Genomic DNA, 19,412 nt, shown 5'->3' with positions numbered 1-19,412 from the left:
CGCGCGCGTGTCTCAGTCTTTTTCAATTTATGTTTTTTAAATATTTGTCTTTATTTTATGTTTCTGAATGTTTTGCCTGCATGTATCTGTCTGCCATATGCATATACATGAAGTGCCCATGGAGGTCAGAAGAGGGTGTCAGCTTCTCTGGAACTCAAGTTGCATATGTAAGCTGCCACCGTGTGGGTGCAGGGAACAGAACCGTTGTCTTCTGCAAAGCAACCACAGCTCTTAACTGCTGAGCCATCTTTCCAGTAGTGTTTTGTTTCCTTGTTTTCTTTTTTGTAGACATATTTTTATGTGATACAATTTTTAAAGTTAAAATATGGTTACATCATGGTCTCCTTCCCTGTCTTCCCTGCAGACCCATCCATTCCCCCACATGATCTGTAATTCATGATCTCCTTTATTTTGTTACTATTCCCTGATGGGCCAGTTTATTGTTATTTCTATGTATATGATTTCAGGGATGACCATTTGGCATTGGATAACTAACTAGGATGCGCATCCCTGGGGAAGACAATTCTCCTCTCTCAGATTTCAGCATTCCTTAGTTGCTTGTCTAGGGCTGGAGCCCCATAAGATTCGCCTCCTCATCATTAGCATATCCACTGGTGCTGTCATTATTCAGGTCTTGTTCGGGCAGCTATATACTTCCATCCTGTTGAAGCTTCCTGCTCAAAATCTAGGAGACACAATTGCACATCAGATTTCTTGCAAGTCTGGCTCTTACAATCTTTCTGCCCCATGATGTTCTCTGTGCCTTGGGTGCATGATTTGTGTAAGCATCCATTCGGTCTTGTCACTCCACAATCAGTTATTCTCTTCATTTTGACTGGGTGTGATTTTCTGCAATGGTCTCATTTGTTGCAGAGAGAAACTCCTTTGATGAGAGGTGGATATAAGGCTAAATAATCAGAATGCATCTAGGAACCGCACTGTAGCCAGCATGATTCCCATCCTGTTGATCAAGCCTTAAGTCTAATTAAAGTCATCGGTTACCACTAAGACAGGAGTACCGCCACTGCATCTATATATATTATTAGAAAGAAAATTATTTTACATGTCAATCCCAGGTTCCTCTCCCTCCCCTCCTCCCCTGCCCCCCCCCCACAAATAACACCCTACCTATCCCATACCCTTTCTGCTCCCAAGGGAGGGTGAGGCCTTCCATAGGAGGGTCTTCAAATTCTGTCTTATTCTTTGGAATAGGGCCTAGGCTACCCCCTTGTGTCTAGGCTCAGCGAGTATCCCTCCATGTGGGATGGGCTCCCAAAGTCCATTCCTATGCTAGGGATAAGTACTGATCCACTACAAGAGACCCCATAGATTTTCCAGTCTCCTCACTGACACCCACATTCAGGGGGTCTGGATCAGTCCCATGCTGGTTTCCCAGCTATCAGTCTGGGGACCAAGAGCTCCCTCTTGTTCAGGTCAGCAGTTGCTGTGGGTTTCACCAGCCTGGTCTGGACCCATTTGTTCATCAGTCCTTCTTCTCCAACTGGATTCCAGTTCAGTTCAAGGTTTAGCTGTGGGTGTCTGCTTCTACTTCCATCAGCTGCTGGATGAAGGCTATACTATGGCATATGAATTAGTCATCAATCTCATTATCAGGGGAGGGCATTTAAGGTAGCCTCTCCTCTGTTGCTTAGGATTGTTAGTTGGTGTCATCTTTGCAGCTCTTCAGACATTTCCCTAGTGCCTGATTTCTCTGTAAACCTAAAATGTATCCATTATATTATCTCTTATCTTGCTCTCTTCTGTTCTTCCCCCAACTCAACCTCCCTGCCCCATCATGTCTTCCTCACCCCTCTTCTTCTCCCCTTCTCATTCTCCTAGTTCCCTCTCCCCTCCCCCCATGCTTCCAATTTGCTCAGGATATCTTGTTCCTTTCCCCCTCTCCAGGGGACCATGTATGTCTCTCTTAGGGTCCTCCGTATTTCCCAGCCTCTCCGGCAGCCCGCCATTGCATCTTTGGGACTGTCTTGACAAACCTGTCATTGACGTGGCTCATAAGCACTACAGCCAAGTAGGACTATTGGTTGCTAAACTCTCATGGCAGCTTGCATAGCACCTTCCAGTACTATGAAAGAATTCTCTTTTAGGGGTTATGAGTTTTAGTTTTGTTGTCAGATTTTTAAAATTTTGATAGATCTCCTTGTGCTGGCAGTGGAAGAGTCGTGATTTTTGGCTGTAATTTGTCCTAGCTAACTTTGCTAACTCCAACATCATTTCTTTTTTTCAGATATGGCCTCAAGGTGGACATCTGGGCAGCTGGTGTGATCACTTACATCCTGCTGTGTGGTTTCCCTCCGTTCCGTGGGTATGGGCAGCAATCTTTTATTCAGCACCAACAAATCATTTCTCTGAATGGTCCATTCATCCTTATCACACAAAGGAGCCTGTAGCAGCGGGGAACATAATAAGAACCTGCTTGCAATTCCCATTCTTTTTTCCATGGTGCATGCTAATTTATATGCTTTATATAAATTTTCCTCATGTAGTCTTTAACCTCATTCTTTGTCAATTTACCAAAATAATTGCATACTTACATTTTCAGTGGCTTAAAAAATGTATACTTTGCCCATTTAAGAGGCACATGGTGAGCTGATGTTGAGCTCTACTTTGTCTTATTGTCTACACAGAAGTGGTGATGACCAAGAGGTGCTTTTTGATCAGATCCTGATGGGCCAAGTGGACTTCCCATCTCCATACTGGGACAATGTGTCAGATTCTGCTAAGGTAGGGTGTCCATTGCTGTCCTGTTCTCTGGAGCCTGGTGCCTTAGTGGAAGTGTTGATGCTAACTAAATCAGCATAGATGAACAGACTGGTGATAGAAATGTGACTTCACATAGAATAACTGGGTTTTCCAAGATTGCACAGACATCAGAGCTCAGTCGTCCCCAAAGCTGTTTGTCAAGGGACCACCACCTTGTTGTCACTCCAGTCTCAATTAGGCACAGCATTGTTGTTTTCCCTGCATGGTTCCTCTCAGGGAAGCCACCTGTGGTCACTGGTGTTAGTTGTAGCTCTTAACTTTTTCCTGGCTCACCGTTTATCTTCCTCACCTTGTCCTCCCTGCCTTGTCCTCCTACTCTATTTTATTGTTTTATGTACAACGTATATTTTCAGTCTCAAAAACAGAATGTAAACTCTCATGTCCATCCTCTCTGTCATATAACTGTCCACCTATATCCACCTATTTAAACACATATATGTAGGTAGGAGATCAAATCCTACTTATGCAATTAGTTTCCATACTCTCCCACTAGAATGCAAATTCTGTGAAGGTTGAAATTTTTGCCCGTTTTTAAAAACCTTTTCCATGTGTTTGTGTGTTTGCCTGGGAAGAGAGTAGCAGGTGGTTTCTAACCACCTGTTGTGAGTGCTGGGAACTGAACTCAGGTCCTCTTCAAGAGCAGTAAGTGCTGTTAACCACTGAGCTGTCTCTCTAGCCCCTGATTTTTGCCCATTTAGTTCACTGTCATATCATCAGTTCCTACATCATGACCAGGACACAACCAGTGGTCCTATGAATTCAATAAACCAGCAGTGTATAAATAAGTGAATCAAGTAACTGATTAATCAGAGGGAAGAGAACTTAGCCTCAAAAAGGACATCATGAAGATGCCATATAAAGTCGGATTCAAGTCTGACTTTATAGGATGCCTGGGGTTCAGAGACAGGAGGGATGGAACTCGTGTTTCTTAATCCTGCTGAACCAAGATCAGCTCCTCTGATGGATTGTGGGGAGTGTTCCCAGCAGAGTGAAAGAACTGAATGGCATGGAACTGGATGTGAAAAAATGAGCAAAGTGGTAACTTTATGTGTATTAACATGTTTTTTAAATATATTTGCATCTAAGAAAATGAATAATTTTAGTTGGTCTATTGGTAGACTTCAGGGAGAGGACAATTTCATCTCTTTCAAATGTCTATAGATTGAACAGTCCTAATTTGAAACCCCTCCAATCCAAAATGCAATGAAATCTGAAATTTGAGTGTCAACACATGTCATCCCAAATGGAAAATTCTGCTCCTGTGACAGACTGGAGTCAAATACAGGCATGCTAAAAATACCACGGAAAGGTATTTTCAGGCTACTATAATGAAACAATTAAATTTTGTGTTTTGATTTGTGTTCCATCTTCAAGATACCATTATGTGCCCGCAAATACTGCAAAATTTAGACAAAAATCCAAAATCCAAAAGTCTTGTTTTGAGTAAGAGATATTCAAGCTGTTTTGTGAACAGTAGTGCTGACTTAAATTCTCCAAAATTCAGTGTTGAAGACTTGGTCATTTTCTGGTCATTCAGTGCATATGACTTTTTTTCTCTCTCCTGAATCAGAGTCCAATTTAAAACTCTTCTGCTCAGACAGGAGCTCTGTATACATAAAATGATGCTTGCTGGACACGGGCCTCTCATCTTCTTCCACCATGTCTGCCTTTGGACTTAGGGAAATATCAGGAGTTGAGAGAAGTGTAAAAGAAAAGTCCCACGATGATAGATCTGAGGGACAAGCAAAGGCATTCTCCCCTATAAATATAGTCTCACCATGTAGCCCAGGCTGGAAATTAGAGTGAGGACCCATTTTCTTGCCTGTCAAAACAGAAATTTAAAGTATTTTTGAAAGATTTTATTTATTTTTATTCCATGCATCTGAGTGTTTTGCCTGTATGTATGCACATTCGTCTCATGAATACAGTGCCTGTAGAGGCCAGAACGGGTTGTGATAGCTTCTGGAACTGGAGTTACATGTTCTGAGCCACCATGAGGGTGCTGGGAGTTGAATCTGGGTTCTCTAGAAAAGCATTCAATGCTCTTAACCACCGAGTCATCTCTCCAGTCACAAAGCTGTTCTTTATTTTTGATGTGACTTCTAACAACTAAGAAATCTGGCTTTTCATCTACGGTACCTCCTGTAGAAGTTCAGTACGTATCCCTAGCATAGGTGTGGACTTTGGGAGCCCATTCCATATGGAGGAATACTCCCTGAGCCAAGAGTGGGGGGTGGGGGTGGGCCTAGGCCCTATCCCAAAGGATATGATAGATTCTAATGACCCCCTATGGAAGACCTCACCATCCAGGGGGAGCAGAAAGGATATGTGATAGGTAGGGTTTTAGTTGGGGGGTGGTGGTGGGGAGGATGGGAGGGAGAAGGGAACTGGGATTGGCATGTAAAACAATCCTGTTTCTAATTCAAATAAAAAAAAGTTGAGAAAAAAAAACAACAAAAGAAATCTGGTTTTAAACTATTGCATCCTAGTAAAAAGGTGGATCACTCATTGTTTAATATGAGTAATTCCTTTGCTTCTAGAAGAGTTTTATGGAATTTATATAAATACTGATTTCATTTATTTTTCTATCAACTAAGCTATATATTTGTGTTCCAAAAGTTCCCAATCTCTTCAACGTTTGAAGGTGGGATCCAGCTAGCCATGGGTAAATGGAGTGACATGATTTAGATTGGGAGCTTTTTGAAATGCTTTTCCAAGCTGAGATTGCAGTTCTGAATTTGCAGACCCCCAGCTTTTCCCTCCAGGGTTGGATAAATGGAGTCTAATATTCCCCTTCACAGGAGCTCATCAACATGATGCTGCTAGTTAACGTGGACCAGAGATTTTCAGCCCTGCAGGTCCTTGAGCATCCCTGGGTTAATGTAAGTGACCTTCTCTCTCTGTAGTCACTTCTAGCATTGCTTCACAAATATGTTTGCAGATTTCCTAATGGTACCACCTCTTTCTTGAAGTGTGTTTGCTTGGTTCCCCACTCTAAGTGTGCCAGGCCGGTTACAAGATTGCCCATATATTCCACTCAGGCTTCTGATGTGCCCATCTTACTTGCTTCCTGAAGAACTGCCTTCCATCTGGGAGGTCGATGTGGGTGTGGTCCTGATCCTCCTGCCTCACATCAGCTATTTTAGATACCTAAACATGTTTTCACTGTCTTCCACCTGCCCACCAAGAGTTTTGTCTAATCCAACTAAGCAGCTGTAGGCAGTGAGCAGAGCTGGGCCAGCAGCCTCTATGGAGAATGTTGTAGAGGGCTTGATGAGGTAACTTTGAGAGCTCAGTCTCTTAGGGATCTTGGAAGGAGAGACCTGAGATCAGCTCCAGCAGGTAATGAGTATGTAAGGCAAGATAGCCTTGTGGATGGGTCTGTATCTGTGAGGGGTTCTAGACACACCTGGAAACAAGATTGGGTCTGTAGCTGTGAGGGTTACTAGACACAGCTGGAAACAAGAATCCTTTTACTCTGATTCCAGAGCACCCTACTAATAATATTCCCAACTCAACCAGGGTAAAAGCACAAATTAAGATACCTTCTGGCTTTATTCTCTGTAGGGGACAGCCCACACATCTCAACACAAGCATCTGCCCCCGGCCCAGACATTTTATATGCAGTTTCTCACAGGTGCCCTATGTCTGACCATTCCATCCCACAGTTCTGGACCTCTGGACATTTGGATTTATGTTTTGTTTCAATTTTTCTCTAAGATTCTCAAAAGAAAAACTTTAAAAAGCAAATATAACATCTAGGTGTACAATAAGATAAAGTAAACTTGACATTCTGATGGGAGAAAATGCATATTGATTTTAGAGAAACCTTTTTAAAATCTTGTGTAGAAAGTGTTGGCTTCACATTGAAATTATCTTTATATGGCAACTAAGTCAGAAACTGCTTGTTTTCTCTGCCTCCAAATAATAAATTTGACCAGTAAGCTTGGGTGACCAGTGCTCAGCCTTGTAAAGGTCAACACACAAAAGACCAAGCCATCAAAATAAATGAATTAGGGACTTAAAGGGATATAAATTTAACAAGACATTTTGCATTTGGCAATCAGATTATATCTGGCCACCACGGAAAGCCTTTTCCTAAGGGGAACTAAAAGTAATAATAGTTATGTAAACCCTTTGGGTGTCTGTAGAAACCATTTCCTGCACTCTCATTAGTTCTGATTCTGTGCATTGTTTATACAATGACCTTTCACCTGGCCCACTTGGAATTGAAAAAGTGATTTCTTATGAAACAGAAAGTAGAGCAGAAAGGCAGTAGAATAAAAAAAAAGGAGTCGGCAAAAGTCACCTATTTTAACCTTCATCCTGGAGCATCCTTTAAGTAAGTCCATGTTTCTTTTTATACACTCTGGGTACCAACTCTACCTTGTTCTTTATTTTCTTTGGTCTGCAAAGAGTCATGGGTGATGAATGGCTTACGGAGGGGGGGGCAGTGAGCCACGTGAACAAAGGCATTTTTGATATGAAACCTCTTGTGAGAGAGAGGAATGGCTTGTCCACCTGTATAACTTTAGGCAAATTTGTTTCTCTCCCAAGCCTCTTTCCTGCCAGAGAAAATGGGAGTGGGGATAAAATTAATTTGTCTACCTTTTAGGAGCACGGAAAGGGGATCATATGCTTAAAGGTGAAGAACTGATAGTCTGAAGCTCAGACTCTTGGGTACTTAGTAAATGTTCATTGGATTTGATCTAGGTAAAGGCAGCAAATGTGTCATCTGTTGTCATACAGTGACACAATGAAAATTGTGATATGTGTTGGTATGAAAGTAGCTTTATTAAGGAAGAAACCCATCAGCCCCCAAATGATCCTGTTTATATGCCACAAGCTCCTCCTCAGTGAGGTACACAGCAGTCTTATCTATGGATGCAAAGTGCTAATAGGAACCATCGAAGCCAAGTTCATTCACCTCATCTCATCCACCCTCTCTTGTGGAGCCATGGGGCTTAGGCAGGCATGTTGTGTGACTAGCAGGAACAGGACATAGCATATCTTCACCATTCTAGGAATAAGAGGCAGACATGAGAAACTTTCCCTGAAATGAGGCATTTTGGTAAATAGTGCATTTGGGGGTCAAGTTCAGACAGCCAGACACTTCCAAAACCAAACCTCTTGCTTATAATTAGGATCTAATGAGCATTGTGTTTAAATTATGTACTGCTTTGATTTTTTTGTTCTCAAAATGCTAAGCCATCTTAGCCTGTGTTATTTTCTAAACACTCTCTGATACTTTAATTTTATAAATTTGTATTTTGTTCATTATTTTCCTGAGTTCCATGACGAAGAAACTAAGGCACAAGGGCATCAAAGAGTAAAGCTCCATGGAGAGTCTCATGCAGGTCTCACCATGAGCTTTGTCCTTCAAGGTTCTGGTTTTGTTGCTCAGCCACTGTGTCTGAACACGGAGACTTCTCAAGGCTCCTGGATGATTATGATACCAGACCATCTTCCAGACTCTGTCCTAATGCAAAGATTAGGTTTAAATAAGCCGATCTAGGTCTAGAACCATGCTGAGACTTCTTGTTTCTTTCTTAGCTTTTAAATTTAATCTTGCTTCCTTTATCTTACCTAATTTTTCCTTTGGAAAGACAATCCTAAGCCAAGACACTCAAAAGAAGAAGAAGAAGAAGAAGAAGAAGAAGAAGAAGAAGAAGAAGAAGAAGAAGAAGAAGAAGAAGAAGAAGAAGAAGAAAAAGGAAGCCTAGATTATATCTTAGGATAGCCTGTGATGACTAATAGAATTGAACCATCGGCACACAAGAATACAGATACACTCCCCATATTGTGCTAGTGGAATGGGTGATAAGTTAATGAACCCCAGTGACATTGTAATTAAATGTAAAATTACTTATCTAGATTCATAACTTACAAATAATGACATGAAAAGTCGCTTCCATTTGGGCATTTTCTTTCCTTATACCAAGTGCAGTGTGAACTGTAGACTCAAGGAATGCTGAAGGCTTGGTGTACTGGGTGTAGTGTGAGGCTGGGGACATTAACAAGAATAGAGAGGCAACGTGCTGGGAGGTAAAATGCAATGGTTACTGAAGAGCATGTTAATGAACTGGGGATTATTTTAGGCTAAATCAGAATATCCTCATAGTAAACTATTGAAGGCTGCCCTGATTCTCATAAATCTACAGATATTTTTAATAATAGAGTCTGGCAATAAATGGACTGGAAACCTGATCCCTGAATCAAACCAAAAAAGTCACGGGGGAGGCAGCTTTTCTAATGCATGACTCTGACATGCTTCCCCAAGGAAAGAGGGAATTCACTCTACTGAGTAGAGTGACTTCACATCCGAGCCCCCACCACCCTCCCCTCACCACAGCTCTTCCTCAGCAACCCTAAGAGAATGCAGACCAGGAGGTTAGCTCTCCTGCAGACAGCTGGGAGAGTTCATTTTCCATTTTGCAAACTAATTTTGTTCTTGTCAGTTGCAATGTTCTGCCAAGTGGTGGATGGGAGTTTCTAAATCAAAAAACCACTAGTCTTAAACCACAACCAGCCTGAGTCAAACTTCAGAAATGACTCCCAAACCAGAGCGTATGGTAATAATACTACAGCTATTTGTAAAATACTGCCAGGTTTGTCACATCTAGAAAATTCATAGCACATTTTTGGCACATAATCTATTCTAAGTAATAGTGATAAAGATGTATATATAAAAATGCATGTTTTTAGTGAGTCCTATTTATTGCACTGATGCAAGGCAGAAAGTTAGCTAACTCCCACCATCAATCTATATGGCTTGGTATATATCAGAGCCCTGAAAATCTGATTGTTTATGTCTTTTAATCCTGTTATGCTCAAGACCTTCACAATTTATCAAGAAATGCCACAGATCTGCTGCTTGCAGTGTGTGTGTGTGTGTGTGTGTGTGTGTGTGTGTGTGTGTGAGAGAGAGAGAGAGAGAGAGAGAGAGAGAGAGAAAGAGAGAGAGAGAGAGAGAGAGAGAGAGAGAGAGAGAGAGGACAGAGACTGAGACAGAGGCAGAGGCAGAGACAGAGACAGAGACAGAGACAGAGAGAAGAGAGAGAAACCATGTGAGTGCCAGTGTGTGAATGTGTGTGCATGTGTGTTAATGTGTGAATGTATTGTGAGTGTATGTGTATGTGTGAGTGGTATGTGTGTGCAAGCATGTCTTGTGTGTGTGTGTGTGTGTTTGTGTGTGTGTGTGTGTGCGTGTGTGTGTGTTTGTGTGTGTGTGTGTGTGTGTGTGTGTGTGTGTGTGACCTCCTATAGTTGAGACACCTTATTTAACTGCAAAAATGTTCTAAAATTTATAAAGTCCAAAATGTCTCTAGTGTCCTGTGAGAGCAATTTGGTCCATCTCACTAGCTCCATGTCAACTGATGTGATAGCTCAGGGAAGCTCACACCTTCACTGAAATTTAAGGCTGGAAGCTTGAATCTCCAGGTCCCGGCATAGAGAAAGAGTCACTGAAAGATTTGACAGGAGATTCGGACCAGAATCAGTCTGGGAAATTAGGAGAAAGCCCACTTCGAGATGGTAAAAGCAAACCCTCTCCTCAAGAACTTGCTTGAGAGAGGATGGTGAAAGGAAATTGGCAAAGGTGTTGACAGCCCCAGGGATGGGTCTGTCTAGGGAGTAAAATGATGGCTGAACCTACTGGATGTCTTTTGTCTTTCTCATTTGCACTTAAGCCATTAAATGTAACTCATATCAATAAGATCCACACTATCAACAATGCACCACTTCCCTTTCAAGCAAGGTCAGCCAGGCCCTTCTGGCAATATCCAGTATGTCCTACAACCCAGGAACCCTGGCCCTATTAGACAAATTTTCCATGTCATAGATGAATGGATGCCTACTCCTCACTTAACATGGAGGTTTCTAACAATGCCCTGAAGAAACATTCCCCTGACATGCTCACCACCACTCTCTGAATTTTCAGGCTCGATTGAGGCCTGTCCAGATATCCTATGCTTCCTTCTGCCCCTGACCTCACTGCTGTTTCATTTCCGTCACAGAAAAGGCAGCTCATTGAATCTTTGCATTTAACTAACTTGCAGTCTAGGCACAAAGGACTCCATGATAGTGGATGTCCTCTATTGATGTAGTGTGCTTTGGTAGAAAGAACAGTTCAGACATGGTTCACTTTTGACTTAACCTTAAGCAAATGACGCCACCACTCTGAGTCTCAGTTGGTTCATCTTCAAATGGATGAATACAGTAGGTACTAGCTGAGGATAAAGGAAATCAAGTATGTGTTGTTAGCATAGGATCACCAATAATTAACCCTTCCTTCACCTTCCTCTGCCTGCATCTTCCTGATAGCAAGCCTACCTACATTTAAACACAGACCTTATCTATTCTGTTCTTGTCTCAACTTGCCTGTGAGAAAGACATGGCCCTTCTTTGGAAGTTCCTCTGTGCTTCCACCTACCACCTTGTTTCTTCCTGCTATCTCTCATCTCTCTTTTTTCCTCTAGCTTATCCCAAGACTACAACTGGATTCAAGTTTCTTTGACCTAAATTTGCTTCCCCAACATAGTTTCTCATCCTGTTTTGTAGTCAATAGGTCATTACCAATCTCTCTGTTTGAAGTGGCCTGGAACCATAGGTAGTAAAACATGGATAACATATATCTACAACATTGGCAGTGAAGTGTAAAGGTACCTCGCAATGCATCACTGTATGAGAGTGGTCCCTTAAATTCAAGAACCCTCAACTAGACCAGAGGTATATTGTTAATATTGGTAAGACTTTCATTTCATTCCATGCCTTGCGAAATGTGTAAATATGCTCTCAAAAAGTTTAACTTAGGTTCCAAGGGTGGCTGACTGTCTTAATTTCAGCCACCATTTTTTAATAATTCAACATTTGGGTGGAATTTATATACATCACTGAATTTGCCCATGTTTAAAAGTCTGGGCCACATATTGGTTATCACCATCCAGCTGCATATAGAGTAAAAAACTAGATAGTGAACTACCTAGATGTCTGAGTAGGAAGCTGCTCATTGCACACATGCCTTACATTACATCAGTCTTACTTAAAAATAAAAAAACATTGCTGGGGGCTAGAAAGATGGCTCAGTGGTTAAGAGTACTTTCTGCTCTTATAGAGGATCTGGGTTCAGTTCCCAGCATCCACTTGGCAGCCATCCACTTGTTCCATTTCTAGTTCCTGGGAAATCTGATGCCCTCTTCTGGCCTCCACAGACACTGCCATATGTGGTGCACATAATACATTCAGAAAAAAAAATACCCATACACATAAAATCAAATAAATCTAGCAAAAAAAAGAAGTATAGCTTTTCCCTCCATTTTTAAGAATACAACTCCACTGGTTTTGGACAATCTTGTGTTCTTTCTGTTTCATTTCATCTGCCATTATTCTACCAAATAAATTCTTACCTTGAGATATCCTGGGTAACTCATTGCTTGGCAGGCAGTAGCTTAACCACTTGGACACACTACATCAAAATACCACCTTCTCTCCTTCCTGCCTGTCATCCTTATTACTATCTTTAAGGAGAAGGTCAAATCCATCCCCCATGAACAATTTTCTAAGCCTGTTCACATGGGGCAGTATGTTCTCATTCCTCTCAACAACATTGGGATTTCCCACCAAGCTTTGGGACTAGCTGCCTCATGACCACTCTTAACTTGTTGGTCTCTTTCATAATTTGGTCCAGCATGTGCCCTTCCTCTCCCCATTAGCATACAGGCATCCAGTGGGTAGAGGTCATTCCTTTCTCCCACAGCCGGGTATCCCTAATCTAGCCCTCAATATAGTAGGTATTTCACCCATTCTTGTTTCTGTAACCTCCCCAAGTATCATCCCACTTCAGCATCTATTTCTTGCTCATCCCGTAAAATGGGAACTTCCCTCTTCCTTCAGATTGTGGCCCCCCAAAAAGACATACTAGTTAATTCCTTCTTCTGACCATCAATCCATATGTTTATTATAACATGAATACCCACTGTTCACAGGTCAGAGAACCAAGTGCTCGCATTAACGATTGCAGAGAGCTTGGAAAAGGTGGTACAGCATGGTAATAATGGACAGGTGGATCCATAGATAATAGATATGTCATGGACAGATATAATACCGTAGATATCTAATAAGATAACTCGATACCAGAAAATACACGTATATGAGCAAACTGACAAAAATAAAAGACATTTGGGGACCTAACAAAAAGCCATTAGAATGGACTGTGCTTAAATAAGGAAAGTGTCTTAGAGCAGGTTATTTGTACATATGTCATCAAGAAAAGGATGGACCAGGGTCCCAATGAAGAGGATCCATTTGCATTTTTGCTTGCTATCATTTCATACACCAACTAGTAAAACCTTGGTTCCCATCTAGACGAATAGTTAATATCCACTGGATAAATGATGACCAATGCCGAAAGAAGGAATAGAGCCCGTGTGCAGAGAACACCTCATTCATAACACATGTGTGGTGCATGGGGAATAACAGATTTCTTTTTCTGGACAGAGACAAGAAATGATGTGTAAAGTAGTGAAGGGGAAGGAAAAAAAAAGTCTTAAAATGGACATCTCTCCCAGGTTTTACCAGACAGTGATACACACCCTATTGCCCATTCATTGATCTATTCCGTAATTGTTTATTAAATGTGTGACATGTGCCCAGACACTGTCCTAAGACCTGGGATCCAACAGTGAGTAAAGTACAGTCCCTGCATTCAAGGATCATGCAGCCTTTCACAGTGAACCAGTAAGTGGTGATGCATGCATTCATCCTTGGTTTGGTCATCAGAGACCAGAAGACTTAGCTAAAAGGAGCTTTAGCAGGGACTACATCATAAGGACAGAGTCATAATAACAAATGATTTGAAGGCAGTAAGGATGATTTAAAACTTAGGGAAGAACTTTTTACCTAGGGGGTTGTCTGGGATTTTAGAATAGCCAATTGAGTAGCTATGGGAGGAGAGGGTGGGGAATTTTATTTATGGCCACACATGTGACCAGTTCTGCTCATCTCCTAAGCTTTTGATCTAAATCACAGGCTACGAAGGAGAGGAAGACTTGCTGAGTCTAGGAGTTTTGAGTTGGGCATATTAACTTTACCCTGAACATATGTCCATGGGGCCAACGTTGAAAATAGATTTTATTAGAAACCAAAGTCGGACTATTTTGGTTTTGGAGACAAACCTCCAAGGGTCTGGTGGTACAGGGTCAGCATTTAAAACACCAACAGCAAAGGAAGACAGTGGACGGGGTCCCTTTAATGACAGCCTCATGAGAAAGCCTTGGTTGACTGCTCTCTGACCTCTTCCAGTGCTAAGATCCTGACCTGAGATTCAGATTTCGACCTCACTTCCGTGTATCTCATTTTTGCTTTTCTTTCTTTGTTTCTCACTCTTTTTATCCTCCAGGATGACGGTCTCCCAGAAAATGAGCATCAGCTGTCAGTAGCTGGCAAGATCAAGAAGCATTTCAACACAGGTCCCAAGCCGAACAGCACAGCAGCTGGAGTTTCTGTCATAGCAGTAAGCATCTGAAATATCCACCTCTAACTTTTAAAAGCAGCCCACCCGAGAGACAGGCATTTCTTTCGAGATTCCTCCCAGAGACAGCATAGTGGGTCATTTCTTCAGGCAGCAGGGGAGGTGGTGTGTGTGCGGAGTGTCTCCCTGAGTGCCTCATTATCCAACACCTCCAGGGTATCTGGCAGCATATATTAATTTCATGATTTATTTTTTTAAGAAAAAAAAAAAAAACCTCTCCCCAAACTGGACTCTGTGCCAGTGTAAACTTCTTGACTCTCCGGTGAAGCAGTCAATGTCCTTTAGCTAGGACCTGTAAGGGGAGGGGAGCTGGGAGGGAGATAACATAGCAGAGAGTCTGGAGCAATGCAGACCTTCATACTAAAGCTAGGTGAAAGGAAAAACAGCAGAAAGCAAACACTGAGTGATTTTCAGAGAGACTGAATTGCTGGGAACACCCAGTGAAGTCACATGTCTTGCTCCTTAGGAATTTGTCAAGTTGACATCTTTTATCATTTACCATTTTATTTGATGAGGTTGCACTGGATATTTTTTCCCTGATCTACACATGCAGGCATACACTATATGTAATTTGATAGCTTCTCTAACAAAGATGAAATTGGTCTGAGAAATTCTCAAACCTCAGACTTCCTGGTGTCAAATTCTGGAGTGCACATATATCCACATCTCAGATCACTTGAGTTTTTAACAATTTCCTCTTTAGCCAGACTATGTCCATTTTAGCAGGACACCCCGTGTGAGAGACACTCAGGCTGCCCCCCTTTTCTCAACAAAGCATTTAGTTAGGGTGGTAGTGAACCCTGAGAGAGTATTCATGCTGTGGACAGCCTTTTTTAAAATTTAACTTTATTTTATGTTCATTGGCGTAAAGGTGTCAGATTCCCCCTGGAACTGGCATTACAGACAGTTGTGAGCTGCCATGTGAGTGCTGGGAATTGAACCTGGGTCCTCTGGAAGACCAGTCAGTGCTCTTAACCGATGAGCCATCTTGCTCACCTCATGAGCAGTGCTATGGTTAACCCTTTTTATGGGTGTTTCAGTGTTGCGTTTTCCTTTTTGTTGTTTTGATCCTGCTAGAATGCCAAAGCTAAGACCCATGGAAGGACCGCTTCGACAGTTACCTGTCTGATAGGGACTTCCTGACTGTGCAAGTGGCACAAAGACCAGCTTGCTCTTGCTGTTTACATCTCTCAGTCTGCCAGGGACCTTTTTCAGTACAGTGTGGGTGATAATACATGAGTAAACCATAGATGGTAAACTCCTTTGGCTGTTCCTGGGCAATGCTGAAGTTTTACACTTAAGCTTTTCTTTTGGCCTCTCTTTATCTCTTTCCAAGAAAACTCAGTGGGGAAAAAAAATCAATTGTCCTCCATATTTTCCAAAGTATCAGTGTTCTTTGTCATCAGGAATTTTTGCAAGCTACTATCTCTTGGGGATGCACAGTGAATCCAAAATTCTATTTTCATAGGTCTGGCCTTTCCAAAAGATTTGGCTTCAGTGGGCCACCATTTTGGAATGGATTGCCAGCACCCTTCCACAAAAAGGATTGTTTCTCTGCTCCTGCTCATGGCTCCTTGCTGTTAAAGGGAATATCTTTCCCACATGGGTTATCTGGGGTCTTTTTTTTTCTCCATAATTTCATTTTATCGGTCTTTGGTTTGCTTTGGCTATTTAGTAATGATTTGTTTAAATTATTCTAGGAGTCCTGTAATGACTATGGACAGAAACTTCTGTGTGATTTTCCAGTTAGCAAATGATACATGTTTCAGGGCAAATTCTGTTTTAATCAGATACTGATAAATTCTGAAACCAAATCTTTATGAATTTATTAAATTAGGAATCTGTTAAAACTTCATCGAAATATCTCAACAGAATATCAGTTGTCACTGGTATTTTTTCTAAGTATTACAACTACACCATTTTGAAAGCAATTGTTTTCTTTGTTTTGTTATTGGGTTTCAGTTTTTTGTTGTTATTGTTGCTGTTGTTTACTTTTGTGTTTTGTTTTGAGGTAAGGTCTCACCTGTACACCATGCTGACCTAGAACTCATTATGTAGCCCAGGTTGACTTCATTCAAACTTGAAGCAGCCTTCCTATCTCAGACTCCTGAGGTGTGAGTCACTGTGCCCAGCATGAATGCTGTTATAAAAGGAGAGGTCTCAGTTTATCACTAACATATTTTCCATGTCAACCAAACCACAATAGAAACATGAGTTATAGAGCACTGACTGTGAGTTACACATGAATTAAATGTACATTTAAGGAACTTTAACCATTAGACAGCACTTGGGAATAATCTGCATGTTAAACACTGCCATTCAAATTTCAAGTATGAAAAAGCTATCAATGTCCGTGTCAAAAGGAGGGGACTGAACTTACATTCCTTCCCCAGGATGCTGTTCCCACATCAACATCTCCCCTTCTACAAAGACCCCCAGGAAGTTGCAAGGCATGGGGCAGAGCTGGGAATTAGAAACTGGCCACTAGGACTGCCTTGCTTTTAGCTTTCAGAATAGCATTGGCAAATTCCATAAACTTGGCCCTGGTTTGAAGTATAAAGACTAAGTATTTATAGCAGTTCTATCACAAGATTAAATAATATTAGTGTTAAATAATATTAGCGTTAAATAAGATGCCCTTCCAAACTCTGTGTATGACCTCAAAGCAATAATCTGTGTGATAGGACTTCAGTGGAAGGTGAACTAAATCCCTTTTATGAATGGTATAGTCTATAAAGACCACTTGACAATTTAATAATTCTGGTTTTATTCCCACATGATAAGCACTTCTCCAATAAATAGAACACAGTGGTGATTTCTGTTTGATAAATTAAGTGAAAATAAGTTTCCTTCGGACAGAATTTTCCCCTGAGCATATATGTGCTCCCAGGAGGCTACGAAACACATGCATTTTACTTTAAATAGTCTTTATCTTACATAGTCCTGTTCTGTTTTAATTATATGCACTCCTGGAATTTTTTTAATTAGACTGGAGTGTCCATTTGTGGAGTTATTTTCTTTTCTTTCTATTTTTTTCTTCTTTTTCTGGAAACAGTCATGCCATTGGTCTTTACATAGGACTTGTCTTTCCTTAGAAATCTACGTGTCACAAAGCAACAATGATTATCAAGGAGTTTATAACATGCTTCTTTTCTCGACTGACAAAAGAACAAAAGGGCATACAGTCTGAACAAGCACTCTGTATTCACAGGTGTCATCTCTGACATGACTGTGGTTTGACACAAATGCAGGGTCTAAACCACACTGGCTTGTCCATGTTGCACTTGCCCTGCCCTGTCTCTCCTTCCATGCATTACTGAGAGCAAGGGAAGGCCAAATGGCGACTTGATGTGAAGGCTGCACAAGGGTCCCCAATTGGCTGGGAATGTAATTACCAACTGGATATCTTGAGGGTCATGGGGCCCTTCTGAAAGATGGAAAATGACCTAATGCTGTTGAATCAGGCAATGTGGTCAGGGGAGGCTCCACGCTATCCATAAACCCGAGATAGTCTGCCTCCAAGAAGGGTTCCATTGTCCTGACACCTTTCATGTCAGTTTGGAGAGATTAAAAAAAATAGGGAAACAAAAGGTTATTAAAATGCAATTTATAGACATGAAATGGAATTAGAGATGACATTTTAACAGTAGACTCTCTGAGAGCTGAGACGGGAGGGAGGCATGATTAGATTTGCCCAGCTTGATGAAGAACCCATGACTAAGATGACACTTCCAATATTTCCCCCATTTAATGCTGTTTATTGTTTTAGTTGATAATTTTCTTAATGCTTTAACATTGTCCTTTTGAATTTTGTTCGTGCAAATAGAGCATTTCAGTCTAATTGAACAAATCCATACTAATCAGCTAATAATGTGATGCTGGGAAGCTTGGTTCAATACCCTTGCACCCTGCTCTATGACACTCTGCCTGTAGATGGCAGTAGAGAACTAGTTACTTGCCACCCTCTTTGTGGCTTAAAATAGAGGCCAATCACCCCTCCCAGAGAGCAAGTGTGTTACCAATTTTTTATCTTAGAGAGAGAGAGAGAGAGAGAGAGAGAGAGAGAGAGAGAGAGAGAGAGAGAGAGAGAGAGAGAGAGAGAGAGAGAGAGAGAGAGAGAGAGGAGAGAGGAGAGAGAGAGAGAAGAGAGAAGAGAGAAGAGAGAGGAGAGAGAGAATACACTTTGAAGTTTAAAACCTCACATTGCTTTCTCTGAACACTAGTACAGCCCAGTTTCCAATCAGAACACCCAATCTTCACAGTGGTTTTTAGTTTAAATGTCTGGTACCCTGGCATGTTTCAAAATGCCTCCTTTTGTGAATTAGAAGTAGAAGCTGTCAGGAACATCAAATCGGTGAGACACTTGAAAGGACTCCAGAGTCTCTGTTTCCAAAGCAAAGTGCATCCTGGGTGGGCAGAACAGGGGCGCAGGCAAGCAGCGGCATTATTGTTCTCCGGATTTTGGCACCAAGGCTTTTATTCCCAGGTAGCCAAACGCTGACATATTATTCCAGAATGGACGGTATCGGGAACTAACCTGGTGATGTGTTTGCTGTTAGCCTTTTGCTAACACTAAGCACTTAACTGTTCATATGTACTTCTACTGTTCAGAGAAAGCTATTTTTTCAATTAATTTTATTTTCCCAGAGGAACTGTACTATCTCACCTCTTTAGTTCAGGAAATAATTAAGAACAGCTATATTTTTGAAGATCAACTCTCTCTTAACTCTAAATGTTTGTAATGTGTGCAGTTTCCAAACCTCATCTTTTCCTCTTTATTTCCTAGTTACAAAGCTGTGAGTTTAAGCCTACTGGGTGTTGTTGGGGAGGGTTCCAATCAGCAGGCTCACAGTGACTAATGCTGATTTAGTTTAACCATTGAGCACTTTCTATTGTATAAACAGAAGAGGTGTTTATAGCTTCTGAAACTGAGGACATTGTTTAATATATATTCAGTAACTTGTTTGACAGACTAGAACTATCCTAACAAATTGGCATCCAAGATACTCGTAAGGGATTTGTGGGTTTTTTTGTTTCTTTGTTTTATTTTCACTGTGCAGATTGCATTATTAGCTAGCTGCTCTGCAGAAAAGGCCTGGTCACT

General features: G+C 41.4%; 1 protein-coding gene across 10 annotated transcripts in view; it reads left to right on the top strand.

Moving 5' to 3' along the window:
* The window catches only part of Dclk1 (doublecortin like kinase 1), a 294,999-nt gene that overhangs the window by 257,989 nt on the left and 17,598 nt on the right, over window positions 1-19,412 (top strand). For all 10 annotated transcript variants that reach the window (XM_027394995.2, XM_035450524.1, XM_027394991.2 and 7 more), the window contains 4 exons: window positions 2,246-2,323; window positions 2,646-2,742; window positions 5,583-5,663; window positions 14,177-14,290. In XM_027394995.2, coding sequence (XP_027250796.1) covers window positions 2,246-2,323; window positions 2,646-2,742; window positions 5,583-5,663; window positions 14,177-14,290 — 370 coding nt within the window. The remainder of the gene's footprint in view (window positions 1-2,245; window positions 2,324-2,645; window positions 2,743-5,582; window positions 5,664-14,176; window positions 14,291-19,412) is intronic.

The sequence above is a fragment of the Cricetulus griseus genome (genome assembly GCF_003668045.3).
Source record: "Cricetulus griseus strain 17A/GY chromosome 1 unlocalized genomic scaffold, alternate assembly CriGri-PICRH-1.0 chr1_0, whole genome shotgun sequence".
Taxonomy (NCBI): Eukaryota; Metazoa; Chordata; class Mammalia; order Rodentia; family Cricetidae; genus Cricetulus; species Cricetulus griseus.
Note: the sequence above shows the minus strand (reverse complement) of the source record. Positions and strands in the feature narration are given on the sequence as shown.